The sequence below is a fragment of the Micropterus salmoides genome, unplaced genomic scaffold (assembly GCF_014851395.1).
Source record: "Micropterus salmoides isolate LMB-PRFRI ecotype aquatic unplaced genomic scaffold, ASM1485139v1 Ms_hic_scaffold_7, whole genome shotgun sequence".
NCBI classification, from domain to species: Eukaryota; Metazoa; Chordata; class Actinopteri; order Centrarchiformes; family Centrarchidae; genus Micropterus; species Micropterus salmoides.
Genome location: NW_024044459.1, coordinates 23,940,734 through 23,967,612, shown reverse-complemented (window position 1 = coordinate 23,967,612; position 26,879 = coordinate 23,940,734). Strand labels below are relative to the sequence as shown.

The 26,879-nt window shown below is 39.4% G+C and overlaps 1 protein-coding gene across 4 annotated transcripts in view; it reads right to left on the bottom strand.

Annotated features, from left to right (window-relative positions):
- Positions 1-524: 524 nt before the first annotated feature.
- The window catches only part of LOC119891356, a 38,960-nt gene continuing 12,605 nt past the window's right edge, over positions 525-26,879 (bottom strand). For 2 of the 4 annotated variants that reach the window (XM_038702921.1, XM_038702924.1), the window contains 14 exons: positions 19,665-19,814; positions 18,318-18,649; positions 14,537-18,178; positions 12,160-12,705; positions 10,902-10,984; positions 10,335-10,556; positions 9,993-10,163; positions 9,091-9,190; positions 7,852-7,983; positions 6,846-6,932; positions 6,537-6,635; positions 5,895-5,936; positions 2,366-2,395; positions 525-1,820 (listed from right to left, as the gene is read on the bottom strand). In XM_038702921.1, coding sequence (XP_038558849.1) covers positions 1,790-1,820; positions 2,366-2,395; positions 5,895-5,936; positions 6,537-6,635; positions 6,846-6,932; positions 7,852-7,983; positions 9,091-9,190; positions 9,993-10,163; positions 10,335-10,556; positions 10,902-10,984; positions 12,160-12,705; positions 14,537-18,178; positions 18,318-18,649; positions 19,665-19,814 — 5,667 coding nt within the window. In that variant the 3' untranslated portion in view covers positions 525-1,789. The remainder of the gene's footprint in view (positions 1,821-2,365; positions 2,396-5,894; positions 5,937-6,536; positions 6,636-6,845; positions 6,933-7,851; positions 7,984-9,090; positions 9,191-9,992; positions 10,164-10,334; positions 10,557-10,901; positions 10,985-12,159; positions 12,706-14,536; positions 18,179-18,317; positions 18,650-19,664; positions 19,815-26,879) is intronic. The other 2 variants (XM_038702922.1, XM_038702923.1) reach the window with 2 other exon arrangements.

The window sequence follows — 26,879 nt, the reverse complement described above, 5'->3', positions numbered from 1 at the left end:
CTAGCAGTACATCTGATGTTTTCATAATGTCCATCCGTCGGTCGATTACTTCAATCTGCTAAAAAGCACAGAGGAAAATCTCCTTGCATTTAATGTAAAAACTGCGTCTTTTCGTATTCTAGTTAGGTTTTTGGAAGTGCATATGTGCAAAATACAGGGAAAACCTACGGTAAAAAAAACCCTCTGCAGTGTGCAAGAGAACAGCTTGGGAAAAGATACATTTTCCAGTAAAGTGATGACCCCAAACATAAGCCAAACCCGCACAGGACAAAAAAACCTTAATGTGAGTTGCCAAAATTCCACTATCCACTCACAGTCCCCATAACACAGACAGAGTTCAGAACAGGGAAAATGTTATGTGTCCAAATGTGTAACTGATGCAAACCAAGAGTGTTTTTTAATGGTCAGTGCCAAAAAAAAACATCTTGTGATTGATTCATTGTTATGAAAAACCAGAAGTCAGTGTAGGTGGAGTTGATTATTATGCAATGTGCGTTGTGGTACATGGAGTACTTTGAAGCCTGTTGAGGAGGAACACATTTTTAATGAAGTTAAACATTTTACATATTTTCCAACAAATTAGTAACTTGCAAGCCACAAACAAATGTATACAAAAATAAGAAAAAGCTTATCAAAGTAGACACACCCTAACGTGTACAGGAGGCACTCTTTATACTCTATACCTCTCTAACCATCTGTCAACACAGACTTTCCTCATCACTCTCCATCAATCTCCCCCCCCCCCCACAGATAAATCATGACTAAAATTAGGGTTTGGCTTTTGGGTTAGTACAGTAATCAGATCAAAGCAATCTCAACTGTAGCAACAGAAAGCATGCAACACGTTATCGCAGCTACTGATGACTGCTATTTTGCAACCTTTATGATAAGATGTTGCAAGTACTTTCACAACAACATACAGTGTTATTAGGACAGCATTTTAAAGATTGTATGGGGTGTGGAGTGAGGCGGTGACCTATAAGGTAAAAGCCCACTGTGACAGGAGCCCTCTACATAGAATACTATTCAAAAACCAGCTTGGCAATTCTGTTTCATGCCATTACAAACTGAACAGGCTTGTACAATGCTTTTGTGTGTGTGTGTGTGTGTGTGTGTGTGTGTGTGTGTGTGTGTGTGTGTGTATCATATTTTTGTACCTTGACTACCTTAACTGATAAATAGAATATTACAGTCTATTGACAGAGCTACAGAACAGTAACATCCCAACTGTCCAGGGAACATAAATGCTTATTTGTGAACAGATGGACTGTAATACAACTTGTGTTTGCTTGTATTTGGTTATAATTTGAAAGAGTCATGAGCCTCACTATGTCTTTGGAGAATGCACATTGATTATTTTTGTACCATGGGTTACAAAAGTTACAGAGGGCAACAGACAGGGTGGAATAATACATGAATGTAGTAAAGTCAGTAATTCCTCCAAAGTGAATTACATAAGAATCCAAGTATTGTTGAAATTATAGATGAAGTCATAGAACACAATCAAGTGCTGTGTAAAGTACAGTAGTAAAGGATAAAGCATCTTCCCTTCAGCACAGTGACAGACTGTAAATACAGTATTATGTTCAGCACCCTCAGGTTAGTACTTTCCTCAACGAACAAGCAACTGCCTGATGTTTGTACCATAGAATCTTCCTTTCTAACCCATTTCTAGCTGTTGGTGTGCCATTCACATCATGCTGCAGGCTGGCTTATATTCAGAAATGCTGTGGTAGAGTACAGCATAATGCAGGGAGAAGATAGGCAGCAGCCAGGTATCTTGTTATTGTCAAACAGCAGAGTTCCCCTTTTTGTCGGCTCTGAGAGATAGAGAAGATGAGAGAGAAAGAATTTTAGTTTATCTTTGTAATCAAGACAATTAAAAACTAAATTAAACGAAATTAAAACATGGTCAGATCATAAAGCAAAGGCATACTGTGCATACTGTACCTTTTGTGACTGTGAGTGAAAAGGAAAGTAAAATATGACTATTAAAATTCTAACTATACATTTTCTGGTAACTGCAAATGCAAAATGTTGTTCAGTGGCTCCAAGGCTTAAATTTCAAGGATGGCTTTAATATGGCAATATTAAAGACAGTTTACTCTAATAATAAGTGATGATCATGCTGTGCAGCAGATTGGTTATATGAGTATCTCTTCATTCTACTGTCTTGATCCATTACCTTTAATTCCTCATTCATTCACTCAGCCTTTCACTGTCAATGTAATGTGAAATATACAGTAAACCTGAGACGACTTCCTATTGTCCATTGTTTACAGAAAAGGTAGAAGACATGGCCCCATTTCATTCTTTGTCTTTGTTAAATTCACCCACTGACAGAGAACAACGGCCTACTACTTACTTGGCTGTGTCTTGCAATTCTCTATCCAGTCTGGTTAGCATTGTGTTGGAGGGCAGAAAGTAAAGGTTAGTGGGGGATGTGTACAAGTGACTGAGGAGTGTGTGTGTGTGTGTATGTGGGGGGGGTGTCAGGTGTCAGTACACACATGCAGTTGCTGGGGATTAGTAGCCTGTATCCACATTGCCATAGGGGGGTGAATGGAAGGAAAACAAGCATCAGTGCTCTAAAGTGGGAGTGTTCAAGGCCCAGATGTGCTGCAATGCATAAACAATTTTACAAACACTGGGTCTAGGTCAATCTGTAGTTTTCAGACTCAAGACATGCTCAGTGGCACAAGGCATGACGACACAAAGGTACAAGACATGGCCCCTTTGATAATGGATAGGGTTAAAGTTTCTGGATAGCTTAAATCTTTCCATGGTCTCATCTCCATTCTTTTACACCAAAATATCTGTGCTTGTGTGTGCCTGAAGGAGTCTGTGAGCTGCAAACAGACCCATTTCCCTTTCATACTGTAGATCTATATGTAATCATACATAAAATCACATGTATGTCATATTTAACGTGGTATTCTATGTTCCACAGAGACTGCCCTCACCACAAAATCATTGTTGTTGTTAGTTGTTTTAATGTTCACATTTTTCTGATGAGCAACCAGTAGTCATGTACAGATGCATCTCAGAAAATTAGAATATCATGAAAAAGGTTTTTTTCTCCGTAATCTAAGTAAAAAAAGTTACATTCATATATTCTAGCTTCTTTACACATAAAGTGAAATATTTCAGGCCTTTTTTTGTTTTAATCTTGATGATTACACCTTATAGCTCATGGAAATCAATAATCCATATCTCAAAATATTAAAATAGTAGAATAAGGAATTAAATGTTGACCTGACAAGAGCCTTTAATCTCTCAGTCTGTTTTAGTACCACAGTCATGGAGAAGACTTCTGACTTGACAGATGTCCAGAAGACACTCACTGTAACCCTCCACAAGGAGGGTAAGCCACAGCAGGTCATAGCTGAAAGGGCTGGCTATTCACAGAGTCCTGGATTAAAGCATATTCCTGGAAAGTTGACTGGAAGGTTAAAGTGTGGTAGGGAAATATGCTTAAGCAACAGGGATGACCTCATCCTTGAGAGTATTGTCCAGCAAAGCCAATTAAAGAACTTGGGGAGCTTCACAAGGAGTGGACTGAGGCTGGAATCAGCGCATCAAGAGCATGTAAATATGGCCAAAACATGGACCTGGTATATTTTTGAAAAATTGTGTAATAACTGTTGTATATTAGTTTCTTTTCATCTAATTTACAGTTACAGTTGTATTCTAGGTGATATTGCTATTAAAATATAGATTTTATACCAGGCGAGGATGAAGATATCATATTTTCCTTTATTGCATCTCCATTTACTTTATTTTAAAAGAAAATCGGTTCATTTGATTCATATTCCTTAGCTTCTGACCTATCAAAGCAGACCAGAATTATGGCCTCTTGGCCTAATGGTTGAGGAGTTATTATTGATTTAGTTTTGGTATGTTATTAAAGGCGTTTTTCCTGGAAATAGGTGTCTGTTTCTGGGCACCTGCCCACGGTGTCAAAACAACAAGTAACTGGTGTGCTTACAATGGTATTACTGCTGACCATGGTAAACCAGCCAGCTAGCCCACCTGACCTGAACACCATTGAGAATCCATGGGCTATTGTCAAGAGAAAAATGAGAGACACCTGACCCAACAATACAGATGAGCTGAAGGCCACTATCAAAGCAACCTGGGCTTTCATAACACCTCAGCAGTGCTATGGGCTGATTGCCTCCATGCCATGCCACTGTGATGCAGTAATTTGTGCAAAAGGACCCCCGACCCGAAGTACTGAGTGCATAAATTAACTTTTGACATTCTTTATTCTAATATTCTAATATTTTGAGATATGGATTTTTGATTTCCATGATCTGTAAGCTGTAATCATCAAGATTAAAATAAAAAAGGCCTGAAATATTTCACTTTATGTGTGAATCTAGAATATATGGACATTTCACTTGTTTTTTCACTTGTGTTTGACTTAAATTACAAAAAAAAGGAACTTTTTCACTATATTCTAATTTTCTGACTGTCCTCTCAGTAGGTTGTTGGGCACTGTCCTTTGGAAAAATGCTTGGTGACAATAGTTGTAACTCGTCTCACTAGAAACTATCGTTAACCAGATGCAGTTAAAATGCTGTACCTCATATTCTTTTATACTGTGGGAATATTTTGCTGCCAATTATGAGAAAGTCCAGTCTGTGTTGCTCTGTATAATACACTGAAACTCTGAACCCTTTGGAACTACTCATACTGACAGAGAAATGTGTGTTTCCCAGTTTGGAGTATGTCCCACTATGCAACTCGTCTAAATTCCTCAATAGCTAACGATTAGACCAGTAAAGATTTGAGAGTGACTGTGTATATTAGTTAGTGCAAGCTGGGTCTATATGTCTGTTAGATGTCTACTAAAATGTCACAGATGAGAGGGGAAACCAATTTGAAGGGAAAGCCACATCACAGACTGAGAGAAGTAAGAAAATCAATATCTTGCTCATTAAGTGTTGGATAAGGAGACAGCAAAGGGTCAGTCAAAGGTTAGATCCCAGCATGAGAAAAGTCATAGTAGCATTAGAGGATTTTTCAGGGAGACAAAACCAACTGACAGGGTTTGGTCAGATTACTGTAAAATGTAATTTCAGTTACTGAATACAAATTAGATGGCAATTTTTGTAATTAGTAATGTAATTGTAAACTAATCTGAATACTTTTGGATTACTTCAAAATGAAATATTGAAAATATGGCACCTTGTGGCACCAAAAAAATGGATGCAGCCACAAAAAGTTTCACAAATATTATTTTTTCTATTTAAACATCTCAAATTCAAATAAAATGCATTTTCTATATTCAACATTTACAGTTGGTCATATCAAATTACCCTTACAAAAGGAGTATTGGCACAACTACAGGTATACTATAAGTATTCTACAACGTTTTTGTTGCTGCTGTTTTGTAATCAAAGGCTACATGGAGGACTATGCTCTTGAAACGCAAGATGAGCACTTAATACTTAAAATGTTCATCTTCCATTTTAGTAATCAAGGAATAAAAACTCCATTATCCATAAGTCATCATTAGAAAACAAATAGTAGTTAAGTCACAATTAACAAAACTGGCAACCTGAGAGGAGGAACTTACTTTGATATACAGTAGAACATATCCAGCATTTAGAATTGGTCGAATCAAATTCAAATCAAAAACCCTTACAAAAACATGTAAGGGTAAATTTCACAACTTTAAAATTGCCATATTTTAAAGATGTAATCAAAAAAATATAACGAAGTAATCCTTGAAAATGTAACGATAATCTAATTACATTTTTTCAAATGTAATCTTATCTGATTATAGTTACTTATTTTTGTACTCTTATTACATAATCCCGATTACATGTAATCCATTACTACCTAACCCTGCCAATTGATGAATGCAGGCAGGTTAGGTGAGTTACCTCATGCATGCAAATTTGTGTATACCCATCTCCTCGTCATACCTTGGGACAGAGTAAGAGATGTAAAAGCATGCCTTATTTAGGCACTTAAATAAAAGTTTGCACTGTGTTTGTTTCCCTTTTCCAGTGTGTATTTATTGAGTAAGTATTTGGCTCTGTGAAGTGATTAAATCAGAAATGATTTAATCATATCTAAATAATATCTAAAGATACTTGCAGATCCAAATAAAACAGCAGTCAGTATGTTGAGGATGTTTTAGTCAATGAACAGCTGTTGGAAACAAAATATCCTACCCTTCTGAGCTTTAACAGACTTGTAAAACGGGTTTTAAATTTCACTGGCAAACCTGGAGTGTAATCTAACAAAACTGCAGTGAAGGAGGGTTGGAGAGGGTAGTTAATTTTGTCTCATGGTTCACCTGTCACTCTATGATGGCAGGCTGTCACCTAAAATATATAAAAAGGGGATGGTTTCCTGAAAGACTGTATGTAATTGATTATTTTGAAAGGTTACAATAGCCCTTACAAACAGTTTTCAAACAAGGTGATGTCACTCTGAATAGCAGTAGTATTGTTTCCACCTTGTATGGCCACAGAAAAGTGAAGCGCAGATATAGTGAATGTTGATACAGGCAGACTCACTTGACGATGCTGGGTGGAATGTGGACATACTCCATTGGGATGATTTCTCCAAGTTCCTGCAGACTATTCACATACTTGATCTTACTGCTGAACTTGGAGCTGTAGAAAACAAGAAAATCATAAAGATTTGTCTGAGTGGAGTGAAAAAGTCTTCTTGGAAATAGCTAGGGCCATAAGAGTGTAGACCAAGTGTGCCCTTTGATGAGTACAATCAACTACTGACCCTTTAAACTGTGATAAGTACTGGTAGCATCTTGTTGTGTGTGATAAGTGTTCTACAGTGTGTCATGTAAAGTACAACAATGAGACCTTATGAAGGGTCTGGTGATTCCCAACAAAGTCCGTATGAACCAGGAGGGATGGACAATGATGAACATCTTAAGGTTTTTCTTCAGTCTGTGAGACAAGAGGAGAGGCAAAAGTTATGTAAAAAGATTATCAATAAATAATTTATTCACTCGCTCATTCACAAGTTTTAATTATTTACAGTTCCTGCTGTCAGGTATAAAGTACACATAAAGATAGGAGTGCTATGACAATGATATTTTCACAGTGAAGTTGTTCAGCTTTAGAAGATAAAAATAGCATTGATAATCTGGTAAATGCAGATCAAAAGTTAGGTGCAGGTCATGGCAATGACATATTAAAAAGAAGATTGCTGCACACTGCACACATTTTATTGTATGACTGATGTTATTTACTGTCTGCCATTTTTTTGGGTGTGAAATTGACATAGTATTGTGTATAGTGAGAAAAGTATTGTCTTTCACTACAGTACAACTTTATGTTCATAATTCCACAATGCAGGGCATGGCATTTTCTCATCAGTGACGACCCAAAATGATAATGATTCATATGTTGGAAATCAATTTACTGCTCACCAAGGAGCGAACTGACGCAGTTCATATTGAGTGAAATTATTACAGTCAAAAGGTTCAACTGAGTTCAATGAGCAATTGTTGAGCATTAGGTATGATATGCATGCCCCCTACTGGCCTCCCTATGAAACTGTTGATGGGACTAATAATTAGAAAAACAATTATCAGCCATGGTCATGGTTATTTCTTGCATCACAATGATATTTAAAGATACAAGCAAATCAGCAAGTTGACACTGTAATGTATTACTGTAGGTTTGGCTGAACATGCATGACTGTATTCATATAAACTCTTGTATGTGTATTGACTAGTCTTTCTAAATTCTCTATTTTCTAAGGAGCACTTAATAAAATATGTTACAAAGGGGAAAATTATTTATCATTCATTTTTGATTTTCTTTACTCACATTTTACCCATTTACTTACTGTGAAAATTACCTTCTGTCTATCATTTGGTAGCACTTTTTCATCCAGGTAAAGCCTGGCATCCTCCTGCGAGGTGTGGCGCCATTCAGGTAAACAATCATGTAATCTTCTGCCACCATTAGTTCCAAGGTACTTATTACATACCTACACACACAGACAATAGACAACACTGTGACAGGCATACGTTAACTCACAAGGACTCCAAAAGCAACACAAGCAAGTTTCATGTTAATTAAATGTTATGGTATACATTATACAACAATTTAACAATTAAGTTCACATTTAATTGTGTACTTTTGGTTTGGAAAGATTGAGGAAAATCTTAATGCAGCACATCATGATATTTATACACAAAAGATTGCTCCAGCTTTGTGGCAACAGTTTGGGAAACGCCCTTTTTTAATCTATTTTTGCAAAACTCTACACACTAACCACAAAACAGTATAACTAAAAAGCATAACATTATACCATCTTCTACCAACATTATTATATTATATATCTCTTGCAAAAGCAAACAATTCTTGCAAAACTCTTTGTGTTTTTGCATCAAAACAGTACGCACAAACCATCTAAGAAGCACACGAAGCAGCAAATATGTGCTGATAGGATAAATACAAAACACTTTTTCTGTGTGTAGGGCGTAGCAGTTTGCTATAAAGTTTTTTGTCATAAATATAATTCAGTAAAACATAAATACACACAGGTGTCCAAATGTGTAAAATATGGATATGTATTCCTAACATAAAGTTCTTATGTAACACTCAAACAAAATCTCAGAAGAAGAAAACAGAAACATTTGGGCTAAACAAAAATAGCAGCTTCATCATCTTTGTGGGTTTGGCCATACGATTTCATCCAAATCATTAGCAAAGTTTTATGCAATGTTTTAATTATCTAAAAGTGTTTTCACACATGTCAATGTGGAATGCCAATTGGCAAAACAGTATAGCATAATAGAGACCAGTTTTTACAGTTTTGCCAGAAGTGTGTTATAAAATTAGAAACTGAGTGTAAAGCAGAGAACGTGCATTCAGTTTGGCACGCTTATTAAATGATTTGGCTACAAATGTTAATGGTTTTAGAAATAGTGCTTAAAGAATGACTGTTAGCATTTAAGCATTCAGAAAAAACTATAATGCCCATTGTTTTGGAATAAGATGTTTCACTATCACAAATGGGTGTAACGTTCGGGTTTCCATGTGACTTGTTTACATGTCCGCATATTTTTGATCATAGTGTAGCTTCACTTACAGAAAAAGGTTTTCCATTACATAATTGTAATTGTCACAGTTGCTGTCTGGCAAGAAGCATGCTGCAAACACAATGATGGCGTTCTGTTCAGCGTAATAACCTGAAAACACAAAAAAAGACTCACTTGCGGTACATTTGCACAAACCTATACTTTCATCCTGTATGAAACTGTTGGCTGGCCCATCAGTTAGCACCATTGTTGACATGGCAGATGCTCATTTCTTAGTCAACATCTGGGTCATGGTTATGTGTTTTAATGGGATTTTATAACCCTCCATCTTTCCACATTTAGTGCAAAAGGGGCTTACATGGGGAAATCTAGGGCAGAGATGTGTCCTACAAGGAACAAGGAAATTTTGAGATAAAACACAAGCCCTTTCACTAGTAGTTTGTAATATTTAGTTGGAACTGCTTTACTGTAAGTTCAGTGATTCAAGTACATAGTAAGATGAGAACTGTTCTGATTATACCACTCTTCTGCCTTTCACTGTGTAGTTACTTCTACAGTATTACAAATTATCAAGAGAGTTGACAGGCATTCAAATTCCATAAGCAGAATCAGAATATGACAGGGCACAGTTGGAGTCTGGCAGCCATGGTTCAACAATTTTATGAATAGCTGGGAATATATTGTTATAATATAGTTATATTAAAAGGAAAACTCACAAGTTAAATCAGACCGAAAAAATATAATATTTTCCAAAACTAATAGAGTGCTTCCCTTTAAAGAATAAGGTTCAAAGCACAACATGAAATACATGATTCTAACAAACAAGTGGAAAGATTAGACTGAACGGTGTGCATGAAGACGTAGGCAATTAGCAGAGATCAATTGATCAAAAGCTGTAAAACATACAGGAGAAACTGGTAGGCATGGATTTTAAGCATTTGTGTTTGCATACCTCCATGAGAAATCACTCTTTTGTATGGCTCAATGCACTTCATATCTATGCGATGCTCCTGCTCGCCAATCACCACACTCCTCCACAGCCTGCTATCTCTGCTCTCATCAGCAGATCGATGTCCTGCAATGGCATCACTTGATGCTGCTCCTTCACCCAGATTAGACTCCCCTGTTTGTGACATAAAGACAGCTGAAATGAAAACTAACTTTTACAAGATGAAAAAATATCCTGTTTTTTGGACAATATAGAGTATACAATGTGAGCGTCTTTGTGTGTCTGTCGCATGCCTTCTGTGCACATTTAGACATCTATCTATCTTCAGGTGTGTGTGTGTCTGACCATGTTGGCTGAACTCTAGTAAGTCTGCCTCGTCAGGTGTGTCCAGCCCATCTATGTTGACATCCAGGTCATCACCAGTATCCAAGGCTTCATCCTCTGTGTCCAGGGCATCTTCTGAGAGAAGAGACCCCTCACTGTGGTCCAATGATACATTCATTGGTGGAGCTACCAACCTTCTCCTTTGATTGGACCCGCCAGACAGATCCGCAGAAGAGGGAGGATCTGGTCAGAGAGAGGTGGTTGAATTTTTTTCTTAGTTTATTAATTTGTTGGGGTTTTTTTGGTTATAGATCGAAGACAGAACTCAGAGCAGCAGAGATGTTCTTATGAAAAAAGGGGAGTACATTTCTACTTGTGTTATGCGTTTGTCAATAAACCAAACTAAAGCCTTCTTAGTCAAAATAGTTTCTTCAACCTCCACAAAACATTAACTCTTTATATTCATCTTATAATATATCTGTAAGCCAATACCTCTGATATTTCACCTATAAGGTGCAAAAAAAATCATCAGCGCTAAAATGTCTAAAGATTTTAAATGACAGGAGCAATTTAATGCTGTTTATTTACCTTCTCCATTATCCATCTCCTCAGCAGCTTCCTCACTGGAAGCCATCTTCATCCCTGTTGCACCGTCTTCCTGTTGGGAGTGTCTGCTCAGAGGCACAGAAATACAATAATGAGCCACAACATAAATTATCATTGCTATCAACACTGCCACCATAGGCACAGCTATGCATAGTATTGGGCCAAACAAGCTGAAGACAATCATCTACAAAGATAATAATCTAACATTTCCCATGACAATGAATGGGGAAGAGTTTAAAATCTGTTCATTTGACTACAGACATGAAAGATTACAGAAGTAACAAAGGAGATGGAGAGAAGCGACTCACTGCTTCATTCCCAGGCTGCACATGTGGGCTGAAGAAACAATACTGAGCAGTGTTGCTACCTCCCCCCAACCAAAGCCCCTCTAACAGACTCTGATTAACATAAGGCCTAACAATAGAGAGAAGCAGAACAGACAAACCAGTACACATGATTATAGACACAAAGACACACACATACACGTCTCTGTCTTACGACACCTACCTTTCCCTCACTCTCACTGTCTTCCCCCAGCACGAGTGACTAAACTACTCTTTTTCCACAATTAAGTTACATGACCACTTAATTATGGAAATGTTTGTTGTGAACGTGTGTTTGCCTACATAGAGTGAAAGACAGGGGAGGGTTTTGTATGCCAAAGAGGGGGCGGGTCATAAGAATTACAAAGTGGGGCAAAACAAATGCCATGATGCAACTGCTAATGAGGAACAATTAAGCTGCAGTGTACACACACCCACACTTCCTATTGTATTCATGTACACACACTGCATATTGATTCCAGAAAATTACTTTTCGTTTGGACATTTGATTGAGAAAAAAACACATCTTGGTTAAGACATAAACGTAAAAAAGACCTGCTTTGGTATGAAGAAAACCACGTTGTAAAATAAAGGATTTAAAATAAAGTATTTATTACATATGTTCATTCGCATGCTGTTGGCAGTTTTAAATTGATCTGTGCTGCCCCTTTGTGGTAAAAAACAGTAGTGCATTTCTTAGGCCTATGCAGATCCACTGTTGAGCTCTCTCTCTCTCTCTCTTCCACAAACTTATAATGGACAAAAAACCCATACAATCATGTTTCAGTTTTAAAGAAAGACCAGCAAAAAAACTGTGTTTTTGAGGCTAGATTGCAAATTTAGATTCCAGACAGCACTAAGATTGAAAGTTTTACAAAGTGCTAAACTTGTGGAACTAAGCAAAATTGAAAGCTCACCTTTCCAGGAGAAAATGAACATATTCCTCTGGCACATACCGCGCATGATCTTCCCTCTCAGAGTGTACATCTGATTGGTAGAATGGCTGTCCATCGAACTGGCAATGAGCGTGGTCTGACTCATATCGACTCTGGCCATCAGCTTGATACTGAGAGCACTGAAGTTCAGAAGCGCACAAAGAGTTGGAGACATCTCCATACTGGCTTTCAGCCATATATTGAAACTTTGAACCTGGATCATTCACGCTGCAGTCGGCATTAACTCCAGGTTCATAATAGCCCTCAGCCTGCTCAGATCCGTACTGTATAGCTGTGGCATCAGTTGTAAACTCAGCATATACATCTGTGGTGTTTTGCTGGCTGTTGGATTTAGTATCTATGCAGGCTGGGTGGGCGCCCTGGTTTTCAGTTCGTTGGTCAATGTGGTGGTAGTTGTAGCCATATTGGGTTTGAGCCTGAGTTACATTCTGACTTCCTGTCCACTGGGATGCAGCATTCTCATTGGTTGGCTGGGAGGAAATTTGCAATGTCACATCTTGGTGTCTTCTTATAGGGTGATAGAGGATGGGGGATCAGCGCAAAGGGAAGGAGAAATTCAGAAAGAATTGTTAATACAAATGGTATGCAGTGAACCTTATCCATCGGCGCCGCCAACTCCCCACTATACTCTCATAAGAACAATTTAGTGCCTTGCACGGTCAAATTTTCAGCATGTTCAATAAACTGGTGAGTTTAAATATCTTAGGTTCGTATTAAAGGTGAAGTAAGCGATTCTGGAGAAATCCAATACCATGACAAATACCATAATACAGAGGACACAGCAAGTAATGTAACTAACATTATTTAAGTTGCTACAGTTGCTGCTGCGAAGCTAACATGCAGCAAGGACGAGATGGTACCAGAGTTGTTGACCATTAGTAGGACCATGGAGCAATGTTTTAAGAGTGGGCCCCTGTGTCAGTTGTTCTTGTGAATGCACAACAGGACACGCTTGCACATGAGCATCCGAGTGTTGTGATACACATTCCTGACAGTATTATACTGATTGAAAGGGGACAGTAATGCTCCAAGAAACACAGCACTGCCCCAGAAAATGCAAGGAATAAGAGGACTGCTAGCAAGGAGACACTTTTACCAATGTTTAAATAAACAAAGAAACAGAATTAAATAAGTTTCTGCTTAACAACTCAACATCAAATGCCATTCATTCATAGAAAACTACAGCTACTAATGCTTTTCTGCAATACTTAAGAGAGTGATAAACAGTCAACACAAGTTGAAGCGACATGGACAAACTTTTATTGTTGAACACACTGGGTATTACCTATGCACACACTCACACACAGTCTTGCATGCATACACTCACACCCACACCTTGTAAGAGCGCTAGGGGAGCTGTTTCCATTAGCTGTTGTGGGGCTCCAGCTGTAATGAGGCAGGTAATGCATATTTAATGAGGCGTAAACAGATTTATAAACACACACACACAGAGCTGCAGATCAAAGCTTTGTGCTCAACACACGAAATACACCCACATATACATGCACAGTTTGTTTCTTACTCAAACGTACACACACACACACACACACACACACACACACACACGTGTAGACACATAATCTGTGTCAGTCACACTACTAATATTCGTTTTGACATCCTCTCTGTCAGTCTCAGTCTTTCAACACACACACACACACACACACCATCAGACTCAATTCCTCAAGAGGGCCTTCTAGCTCGATTTCGACAGTCTGTTTAGCGTTGCTAATATTCCTCTTACATACAGACTCCACTGAGAAAGCTGTAGAGACTCAAAAACCCAGGAGGGAACTAAGGGAGTGTGAGGGGAGGGGTGGTTAGCATGTGCCAATTTGTGGGTGTGTGTGCAGGACAGGTACATATGTTCATTCACATGCTGTTGGCAGCCTGACAGTAGTGTAGAAGATCTGTCATGAACAAAAGTAAGTATACTGGAAAGATACTTCTAAAGCTTTCACTGGTAGCTCAAACGAAATTCCCTTTACTTCCACTGCATTGGGGTAAAAGCAGAAATCTCAGAGATGGATATCTCAAAACCTTGGAAGATCAAATCAACCAAATCTATCTGCATGGCTAGATATACACTAGATGTACATGAAAAAACACATTCATTTTTTGTTAGTTTTTTTGAAATTTGGTTTAACCACTATTTGGTTTTAAGATGTGCATATGGTCTAATGACTTTTTTTTAAATAACTAACTCTTTTTATGAAAAGATAATTTGTTTGCATGTTTTTAGTTTTTACGTATTTGTAATGACCTTTGAATAAAGGAAACAGACATAGAATAGTACAGATCTCAAGACATAAGCACTTGAGATTTGAGGTGCATTGCTTACCTTAAAACAGGTGAATAACTATCTTGAGAAGCTTCATGGTCTCCAATCTGTTGTTCAGTTGACCATTTATCACAATCAACAGTCCTTATGGGTTGTTCATCATAGTAATCCTCTGTATTCTGTAAGAATGTGTCCCTCTTTTGCTCGAATGTTTGTAAATCTGTTTGTTGAAATGAAGAACCTCCAATCAGCTCCTCGGTGAAACTTAGTAGATCAGAAGATCCTAACTGTTGTCTTTCTTCCCTTTCACTCTGTACATCTGAAGTCCATTTTGGCAGGGAAGTGTGCTCTAAATTATTTTCCACCTCCTGCTCTTCCTCATCATTCTCCTCCTCCATTAAATCTCCAGAAAATGGTAATCCAAGTCCTCGGTCAGTAGAAATACCCGATTCACTTAATGGGGTGCCAATCAAAGAACTGGTGTGCGAGACCGAACTGTTGGTTAATACAGGGGATTGTGGTTCAGATGTGGTTTGAGGTGTGTCCCGTCTTGCTAATTGTCCACTCCAGACTTGAAAGTCGCCCAAAGAAGTAGGACATGGTGGAGGTGCAGAAGGAGACTGCCCACCCTCATCTGAATCTTCCATTGAGATCTGTGAATGGACATAAACTTCCTCTCTGGTTTTCAGAAAGTGATCTGACGGATGTCTTAATGATGGAGACACACTTCTGGCCACAATGCTTGATTTATCGTCACAGTTTCTTTCTTCTACCAGTGTTTGACAGCAACCTGTTGGTCTTGAATCTGACTGATGAAAATCTTCAGGGTTATTTTTTGATTGGCTGGGACTGATAATTTCTGGTACCATGTGATGCTCACTGACATTATCAAGACTTGCTTGGTAATGAGTTAATAAGACAGCTTGGTTTTGCTCTGTTTCAGCACCAAGTGCACTGTCAGTACCTCTGATCATTTGGTTTTGCCTACTTTGTTCTGTGTTCTCCTGGTGCTCTCTGTGTGCAGCTTGGGCCTGGGTTTGCAGTACCGTGGCAGCATAGGAAAGCATGCTAAATGTCTCCATGGACTTTCTTGTTCCTTTTGATTGCCTGTCACCCTGTTTAGGCCTATTAGGACACTCTCTCTCAGCTTCTTTTACTGTGCCAGACACAATGATGTATTCCATTTCCAGGCCTGACGATGAATCTCCGTCCGAATTGGACCTGAGCTCGTCTCGACTACCTGGGTGAAGGCTGTCGGGGCTATACTTCAGTGTGTCTCTTTCCCCCCCAGAGCCGGAGCTCAGAGACATGGTTTCTGTTGTTTTAAGTTCCATATTTCCAGTGCTCTCATTGTTAGGCCCATCTTGATTATTGGCCATTGTAATCGACAGATCATGTGTTGATGAAGCTGACTCAGAACCATCGTGTTTCATGTAAACAAAATTCTCCCAATTAAGATGGCTTGGGGAAAATGAATGTTCAGTCTGGATTTGAGTCTCAGCAACTTCTCCTGGACTTGAATGATGATTGGCTGAAGTGGCCTGAGTGACAGTGGAGCAATCCACCAGAACAAATGGGGAATTATCAGTGGGTTGCTCTATCCAATCAGCCTCCTCTGACCCTGCACATTTGTTGTTGTGCTTACTCTTAATTGAAATTTCCCCACCCCTGATCATGTCACCCAACTCACAAGTTTCCTCAAATAGGAACACCTGGTTGGCTGGCTTTTCTTTGTCTAGATTTACTGGTCTGTGTTCAGTCTTCCGGTATTGATCATGCCTCTCAGCATTAGGCTTTGTCACAGCTACAAAAGGGCTAGACTGTTCCTCTAGCTGTATCATGTCTATTACAGGGCTCGCATAGGTATCAGGGGAGGATGTCAGGCTCCAAGCACCAGCTCCTACATTGTCATATTCTGAAGTTGAGGTGACCATGCCAGGAACAGGTAGGTCCCACATGTCATTACCTTGATAGGGAGAAGTCCCATCTTCAAAATGTTCAGTTGCCAAGTTCTGCATAACAGACGGTTGGCTCTGAACACTATGGATATCATCGTCATTTGTTTCTTCATCCTGTGTTCTACCTTCTGCCGCCTCTATGACTATTTTCACAATGTGTTCATTACCACTCCACCCCATTTCTTCAGGACTCTGATTAAGTACTTTACCTCTCTCCTCCTCTATAGATTTTTCTTCTTCCACTTGTTTGCTTGCATGTGTCTCAGGAGAATCACTGGTATCCAATGACCCCATGTGACTAAGGTCCTTTCCATTTTCAGGTCCTTCAGGGCTTGTTATTGTGGAAGAGCTGTCTTCTTGTATGGTGGTGTTCCACATCACCATTCCACCATCAGAGAATCCCAGTGGACTTTCCACAGATGCGCCTGCACCAGTATTGGGATTGGAGTTCTGAGACAAGTTATCAGGGGTCGTGAGAGGTGATAGACTGTCATCACGGATTGTCCTATTCCACATATCTAGTGATTCAGGGTATGATGTGGTGGTCCCACTATCTGATTTGAGAAATCCCTTCTGAGCTGAGTACGTCCAGAAGTCTGGGAGCTCCATCTGTGTGTCTCCTTTTCTCCCTTGAACCCCTTCATCCTCTTCTTTAGATGTGTCTGGCGTTAAAGTGGTTATGATTGCTTTCTTTCTTGAAAGTGAGGATGTTTTTTCTTTAACCCCAATGATACCAGCCCTGCATTTTCCAGTAACATCCTCCTCTGGTGGTGTCAACTGCAGATAAGCCAAAGAAACAGGGCACCAGTGATCCTTAAGAGCAGTATCTGGGTTCCAGTTGTCGTATGAGTCTGTCTGCTCAGTGATCAGGCTAAGCTGGGGTTCAAGGCTCTTTCCCCTCTGGTGGGCATTCTCTGATTTTAAGAGCTCTTCTCTTCTTTCTTGTTCTGACATATCATCAACTAACTCTTTCATTATAACTTCCTCTACATTAATATTCTGTGGGCTCTCAGCTTCCTTGGTCCTATTCCAGGCATTATTATCACTTGAGGACAATGCTCCTTGTGTGTCAAAGCCAAGTTCATCCCAGGTCTCTGACAACGATGATGATACACTGTCCTTGTGCTGCAGGCCATTGATCCTTTCAACCACATCTTCTGGAAAGAACCTGACCCCACAACTGCTGGGTGGACGGCTACCTACCACACTGTTGACTGGGGTGGGGGGAACCACAGTGTCATTCCCATGAATTTGACCATGGTGGTCAATTGAAGAATTTCTACTTTCAAGCCCGCCCAGTGAACTGGGAGCAGAGAAATCCAGCAAGCTCAGCTCTTCAAGTTCTGAAAAGCTGGAGCTCTCTGCTCTTCTTTCTCCTTCATCTCCTCTTACCCCTGTTGGCATAGAGTGGTCACTGCTATGAAGTGGGTCAAAACTAAACAGGTCAAAGTTGTCACTTTTATTTCTGCTAGGGCGGTGCTTCCTCCTCTCAGGTGGGACAGGAGGGGAGAGGGATGACAACCCCCGGGGAGAGGGATTTCTCAGAAAGAGTCCTCCTGGCCCTGCTGCTGGCCCTCCTCCTGCTATAACCTCACCGACTGGGCTGTCATCACTGAGGAACACTGAGCTCTCCTTGGAGGAGCGGCTGCTGCGGATGGTGGTCATCCCGCTGTCAGGGCTCACAAGTTCCATGCCAGCACCAACTCCTACACCTCCCGTGTCCTCCTCACCATCTGCCATCACCCTTTATACAGAGATAAAACAACTGTCATTGAATTGTGTCAATGTTTGGCTCCATAAATAAATAATATTCAATATCAGATTTCATGTGAGAATTTCACTGAAACTGGATAAAAGAAAATTAAAGGGATGCCTCTAATTACCTTGCTATTGCCACCACATCTCCACTGCCTCCCTCGGGTCTTTCTATGTCCGAACTATCCATGTCATTGATACCAGATGATCCCTGGGAGAACTCCACACTGCCTGCAACTCCATCTGTGGAAGAGGTCCTACTGCTGGGGTGGCAGGCTAGCACAGATCTCCGCCTGTCAACAAAGTCCTTGAGGATGCCCTGTATTTCTTCTACCAGCAGAGGAGGAGTATCAGAAGATAATGAGGTGTTTATAGGGATGTGGTATACCTGGACACTCTCTGTGACCTCCAGTTCACCAGAAAGAGACCAGCTGGAAGACTCTTCCAACTCATGGCAGATCTGCAATGAAAGCCATCATGTAGTAATATTTTCTGTTTTTCTGTTTTGAGTTTTTAAAGCAATAGTTGGACATTTTGGCAAATATACAGTACTTATTTGCTTTCTTGCCAAAGGTGAGATGAGAAGGTTGATACCACTCTCATGCCTGTCCAGTATAAGGGCGTCTGTCCACTAAAGGTTTTGTTTCTGAGGCCAGTGTATTCTTTCAATTCATTGCAATGGGACAGCTGAGTGTTTACAACATGGTAAAAACAGCTGCAGCGTGACGAGGCGCTGAGCATCGATTCCATGCTGGGTGCTTAGCATTTTTTTCTGGTCGCCGAGGGTTGAAAAATGTTCATCATTGGTTGAAACACAGATGTCCAATCACAGTGGAGGAGGGGCGGGGCAAATACAAAATTGAGCTATCTCGGCTCTTGAACCAAACAACGGTACTCGCCGAGATATTTCCTCACCCATAAAATCTCATGAACTCACATACGGCCTTCTGTTCATCCAGAGCAAGGGCCAGAGTAAGCCTACTTGGTACCCTACTTGGTGTCAACATTTTTACATCCAGTAAAATTAGGTAGCTTACTATATTATGTATCATGGTAACCAAAGCGTCTCAGTCGAAAACCCCCCGCTGCACCTCCAAAGCGCATGCTAGCGCTCCCAGCTAGGCGTTTTCAGAAGAGTAGCTGCCATTTTCAGCTGGCAAAAAGCACTTTGGTGGACACAAGCACTAAGGGGCTGCTACAGATACCAGCTGGTTATCCTGTCTTAGCACAAAGAGAAACAGCTAGCATGACTGCATTCAACTGCAAGAAAAACTGCCCACCAGTACCTCTAAAGCTCAAAGAGTAAAAATGACAAGTAGAAATTTAACGGGAAGATATGTAACAGACTCTGCTTCCTGGTTGTGAGCTACTAAGCTAACTGGCGGCTATGTGTAGGTATGTATTCACTTGACAGATCAAGAGCAATCGATCATTTAGTACTCTGACATGCTGTAGGTGGTCTTACATTTATTTACCTGATTTAGGATATCTGTGTTGTTTGAGTAGACAGCCACTTGCTGGTGGGGATGATGAAGTGTATCATTGATCAACAAAAGAACCACCAGACCATCATAGCCATGGTGATGACTGAATGATTTCAGCCCATCCACATAACTATGCCAGTCCTGGAAGAGAGATAAGAAAAGAAAAAGTGAGATCAAGGCAACCTGCTTGGCAGTTACCCATAGATCCAACTTTTATGAAATTATATTATTAATTAACTAATTAAAGAAAAAGCAATTGTTACATTTCATTGTAATAGTCTCAAAGTGATTAATACACATTTCCTAACATTCTGGTTAAAGCTGTATGGGAAACTTTTAGACCCCTGCCTTTTATTGCGCATATGATTACATTTTTTTTTAAAACTGAAGTGGTTTCAAGTAAGCCTTCATCTGTAGCAATGAGAGACGGAGCTGTCAAAGCGCACAGAGGGGTAGAGAGACACTTTGTGATTTATTATTTGGAAATTAACTGTTTGCTCTTAAAACAGCCACCATGCACAGATTATGGTAATTCAGTGACACGCACAATGATTGATGGATGGAAAGTTGCATTAATTAATTGTTTTGTTTGTCAAGGGAACTTGCTTGTTCTTTCTTTCAGAAATGATTAACAACAATGTTATGGCAACCATAATTTGCAACGCAGGGTTACACATAAAGTGTGCAGTGATACTTTAGAAAACATATTTGCTTGATTAATCTAGATTTGTTGTACAACTGTTTGTTTTGTAAAGTTCTCAAAATTGTTGTGCTTATTTAAGTAGAACTTTTAAACAAAAAAGATACTGTAGTTTCAGTAAAGCTAACAGAGGAATACCAAGATTGACATTAATGTGTGTGTGTCTGGAATTTTTGAAAACATTTCTGTTCATGCTGCCTGACTTGTCCAAATAGTCCATGTTTCTGGATGACTTTGAAAGTGTGTGAATTTTTTCTGAGTGCTGTGTGGTCCTTCTCTCTGCTTGAGGCTGTGTGTGAGTGTATTTATATGGGTCCACTGAAAGTGACTGATGAGCGCTGCAGGCGCTGTATCTGCCCAGGCTGTGTCAATATTAACCTGTGAGGACGAGGAGGCTACAATACTCCTCCTCCTGTTCCTCCCTTCATCCCATCTTTCTCTCTCTCCACAATATGGCTGCTGTCAGAATCAGGCCCATCAATTCTCACACACGTACATATGCACACACCCACACACACACACAACTATCACTTCACTGACACTGCCATTTTTCAACACTGATATCCTGATGAGTGCAATGAAGCCTCCCAAGATTTGTTAAAACACACATATTCACTCACATAGTGCAAACACACAAGTAAGGGCACATGTAACCCTAACACATGCAGATACACACATGTATTATTCTGCCTGCAGTCAACTACTATAATCTCAGTGAACAAACATATATCAGTACATGAACATATGAGATCTGGTAAAGCAATAAAGTCTTGATTTACAGTATAATATACAAAGAAATGCTCAAATGATGCTGATACTCTAAAGCTACTACCCAACTGCGTGCATATGCACACAAAACTGCACACACACATACTCACACACACAGGCAGAGAAATATAGTCAGAAAACGAGGAGAGTGCAAATCTCCAAGATAACATGCAGGGAGACAGTCTGTCTGCCATTTGGCTCTTAACTGAGTAAATTACTACTCATATTGCCTGCCCCTCCTCTTTCTACCACCCCCAGATACACAGATTGCCTTTTCTTATAAATTACCAACATATTAGCTATAAAAATCCACTTGCGAACTGTCTCCAAGAACCTTAGGCTCCGGACACATTCATTTGTTGAGCTTTTGGTAAGGTGAGAAATCACAAACAAAGGGTTTTCCCTTTAAACCTCACTGTACTTACTTTTTATTAACTTTCATTTTTATTTAAGAGCAGAGAGATTCTGCTACAGCAGATATTTTAAATAATTATTTAAACTTCACAAGAGAAAAGCATACTGTTAACAACATGGCACTTGTCACTGAAGTACTAAAGATCTAAAGCAAATAAAAAAGGGAGTACTGTTATCACTCAGTATCAGTAAGTATACTTGTTTTAGTTGGTATTTAAATGGTATTTAGAAAATTTTAGTTGTCACCAAGAGCAGGAAAGTTGTAGCAGATATTATTTGTGGGTTATACTATATACTATACTATATATGCTCCTCCAACGAACGCCGCCTGGCTCTGCCATCCCTTCACACAAAGCAATCCCAGTTTCGGCTGTTCTCATCTGTGACACCACGATGGTGGAACGAGCTACCACACGCCATCAGAGCAGGGGCGTCCCTCTAAACTTCAAGAAGCTCTTGAAAACTCATCTCTTCCGAGAACACTTCCTCTTATAACACCTCTAACTCCTAACCTCTAACATGCACTTCCTGTGCTCTTCTTCTTCTATCCCCTTCCAATTATCTTGTCTTGATTGCACTTTTTTTGTTAACTCTTACTTCCTTCCCTAGGTATCTACCCCATTGATGTGATATGTACTGTGAGCTCTTACTAGTATTTATTGCTGCTTTTACTAGTATGTATTGTCAGTTGTAGATCTGTATTTGATGCTCTGTTGATGCTTGTATGTTGTTCCTCAAATGTAAGTCGCTTTGGATAAAAGCGTCTGCCAAATGAGTAAATGTAAATGTACTCACAAACTATAAAACACAAACTTTGAAGGAAAAACAATCTTTTTGAAGTGTTCAGAGTGTTCAACATAAATCACAGAAAAAGCAACAAAATCATAATAAAAGAAATATTAAAATATATAAAAAATGTGCAACACTGCGCAGTAATACATATAAGTATGGGTAAAGTAACACATATATTAAGGTTTTACACCTGTGGCTGAAGGAAAAATAATCTGTTAGTCCTGATAGTGTCAACATAAACTATCTAACCTGGCTTTGTTTGTTTTTTTAATCATAGGCTGTCCATTAAGGAACTTTGGTGGTCCTGATGTGTGGTAATAAGACATCTATGACAGAAGCAAAACTAATGTGAAAAGAAGTTTCTCTCCTCTTGCAGACATTCTTCTAACCCTCAGCAAAAGATTTCTGATAACTGCAACTTTTCATTGGCCATTTTTAATGACAGAAAAGTGACAGAAAAATCTAAAAGAACTTTGTGGAATTACCAGGTTTTTTAACAGTGACCGATGGTGTGAATGGTCAAAAGCAGTTTGAACCCATGTTCAGTGTCTCATGTCATACAGAGAACATGTGCACCAAAGGGGAATTATTGTCCATTGAACCTAACTTTGTGTGTTGCATCTGTTGTTTTTGTTCTAAGGGCATCCTTGCCTTTATGTTTCCTTTATCCAACTCTTCTCCATATATATATATCATTTGTTTCCAATCCTTCCCATACCTGTGTCTCTCTGTTTCCATGTCACATTTTGCTTCTTCATCTCTTGCTCTCACATATGTTGCAGCTTTATATCTTTCTCCCACACTAGGCTCCAATACACACAGACAGACACACACACACACACACACACACACACACACACACACACACACACACACACACACACCCTCTCTCTTTGGTTGTCTTTGCTCCACAGGTAGCAAGTCTTTAGCGGCTGCTTGCAGTTCTCCCAACCTGCCATCATTATGCACAATAGCCTTAGGTACAAAACTCAGGCCTCATAACTCACGCCCCGCGCGCGCAAATTCCCGTGCAAACACAGTCAAAGCAAAAACACATTTCCTGCTGTCGCCAACATCTCTGGCAAAGAATTAATCAAGCGTTCATCCATTTAGGCTCTTTGCATACCCTTTCCGTCAGAACACAGAACGCTAAGAGAGTTGCGAGTTCTTCTCAGGCGATCGTTTCGCCACCCTGATGAATCCATCAAGCGAGGTTTGATTTATACATCTGTCTGTGATCACAGCGGTACAGCTACAGCAAATGGGGTGGCAAGGAGCGAGCTGACACCACCCTGCTCAAACACACACATGCAAATACACGCACACATGCGCAACATATACCACTTACCACACGCACATGCACAGCCAAACTCACACATGAATGTGCTCACAAACCAACAGTCCTACGATCACACTCATGCGCACACACACGCTTACATACACATACGTACACAAGAGTATTACTGCTTATGAAGTTTTTGGAGGGGGGGGTAAAAGTTTGCAGAGAAAGAAGCCCAAATGTCTTTCTGTCTGTCTTTCTCACATGGGCCTTCTCGGCATGCTTCATTCACTCAGCTCTAAGTGCAGGGATTTGGGGGCCAAGATGCAAGCACTGAGTCTATAAATGTTTTGTTTTGTTTATTTGTTTGCCCTGAAAGCCAGAGGAAGCCACAGGGGGAGAATGAAAATGGGGGAATAGAAAGAATGAGAGTTTCAGAAGGGATGATGATGAGGAAGAAACATCAGCGCAAGTTACTTAAGATAGATTATAATGACTGTCTTGTGCAGCAGTTTTCCAAACCTGTTTAAATAAACATATGAAACAATTCATATTATGTGTGTTACAGTCAAACAAAGTTCTAGCAAAATATTTTCACAGAGCAGATCAAAATGATTTATCTTTGTTTAATCTTTACCAGTGTACATTACTCTAAATGTATTCCCATATCAAGTGCTGCAAGAAAAACAACACTGAACAGAATTAGGAAATGTGTATGTGTGCTTTAGTGTCCTGATGGCACCTGCAAATCTCATGCTACTGTAAATAGGATATTATGTTTATGCATGTAGATTTAGAATCAGAAGACTTGAATCTCCCCAAAACTGAAGTGGTCACAGCAGAAAGAACCAGGAAGTCAGAAAGGAATAGAAAGACAGAGGGATGGAGAGGCAGGGCAACCAGACTTCCTGGTCTTCAATCTTAGTCCCTGGGAGGCCCACCCTGCACCTGCTGTCTCCTACAGCCTCTCCTCAGAAAGGCATTTACCGAGTGCCATGGCTGCGGGCCCCTTCATTAGCGAGCATAATTATTTGTGCAAGTGGTGTAGGGCAAAACTGGCCCCGCATAAACAAACAGAAGGGCCGGAGGACTGTGAACAAACAACACATTAGAGACAATCAACGTCGCCAAAATGAAACCTAAAGCATACATCAGATGGAGACATGGACACATACACACATGCAAATAAAGAACAGAACAAACAAATAAACAACATAAAACATAATAGCAATGAAAACGGAAAAATAGTAATCAACCTCCAAAAATAATATTAAGATAATGCAGATGCATTATCCTATACGTAGATACTCAGATGTACACATCCACAAACATACAAACAGTTATAGCCACACTTACACAGAACAAAAAATGATTGATTTTATTCACCACACAGCAAAAACAAACTTTACGAATCATTTGGATGTGCTGGTGGAACACTGGATTAGCTTGTGTTCATATGAGATTTCAAGCTCAAAACAAAATGCTAAACTTTATTACTTTCCTACCTTTCATCTCTCTACAGTCTCAAGAGTGGAAATAGCTTGCAAAAGATAGAAAACTCTAAAAACATCTTGTATCATTTAGATATCCATATTAACACATTATTCACATATTCACGGCTGTGTGTACGTATGTGTGCTGCTGTGGGCTCCTGTCCTTCCCACAGTTCATCAACTCCACAGCGTGACAACTCTTTATCCGACCATTGCTTCATCTGCCAGTGTTAATTAGTGAGCCATGAATAATTCTGATACACAAACACACACTCACTAGCATGGATATGTGAATAATGTGTTTTTAGTGTGTTCGTGTGTTTATTAATTCGAGCTTCATGTGTTACAGAAAACATTTCATACGAGCAAGAAAAGCCTCACAACTACTCTATTACCTTGTATCCACTTAGCTACAAACTGTCATATATTTCACATCTACAGGTATTGCTACAAAATGACTGTGTGCCCTTGAGCCAGACACTTGACCCCTATTGGCTCCTGTGGTGGCTCTTCTGCTAGCTGACACAGTGTGGCTACCAGTCCATTACACAATGTAGTGTTCTAGCGCACACAGGGACAAATTGGTGACTTAAAAAAATATATAGTTCCAGTTGGCTTGACATCATAAATGTAAATACCAAACTGTGTGGGTTGAATACTTTTCTACAGTGAGATATACCGATAAACACTGCAAATACAGAAAATGATGCATAAGACACAATACGCTTTTGTCATAAGACAAAAATAAACTACCACACAAAAGTACATGTAAACAATAACTAGAAATGATTATAAAGGCGATTTTACAAAGTACTTATGTTTCTTGTGTAAGTTGTGAACTTTAAATACCTATAGCCAAAGAAATCTAAGCAAAAATCTAACCTATCAGGGATTTTCTTTTTATTTAATTTTTTACAAAACACTGTTAAAAATAAAAACAAAATGTATTCATTTAAAAGTAGAATTTACCTTTATTCTTCCCTTAAGTTCCCCTTTAAACAGAACACACACACTTCAAAGGATATATGACCACTCATGGGGACTTCTTTTAGTGTCAATCATAAAGTACGGCTGGTGTATTTATTTACTGACTTTACCAAATGTCAGCTGAAGCTCATAGTTTGCATAGGTTGTTTGTGAGACTACAGTAGAAATTACAATCTGTGCTTTTAATGCGGACATATTTGGAGCGGATAAATCATGAGTTGTTTGCTTTATGTCACTCACTAAGATTCAGAGAGTTAAGCTGGTAATTGTGAGACGTATGCACTTACATCAGTTACATCTTTTACATGCGTTGTAAATACTGCACACAGTAAGAAGTAGATAGTAGTTACAACATGCATGGACTGCAGCAATAAGAGAACACGCTCAGTAATAGCTGCAACTGTAGCAAGGGCAAGTATGTGCAGTGTGAACTAAACAACAAACACGCTGACCGAAAAAGTCTCAGTATTATTGGCACACTGACAGAAACAATATTTACATGAAATAAAGCAAAGCACAAGGTTGCATGGCAAATATGTAACATACTGATTTCACATATTTATCTCCACTGAGCCTATTATATGCAATGTGACACCTTCAAAACAGCTGTGGCTGAATTACAAAAAAAGCATCACGTAGCCTCATAGACAAATTTATATAATTGTAGCTGATGTGCACCATCATGGGAAACTTTTTTTAAATGATAATTCTTTATCAGTATTTTGTGCTGTAGTTTGGCAACTACAGCACAAAAGTAGTAGTTGTAGTAGCCA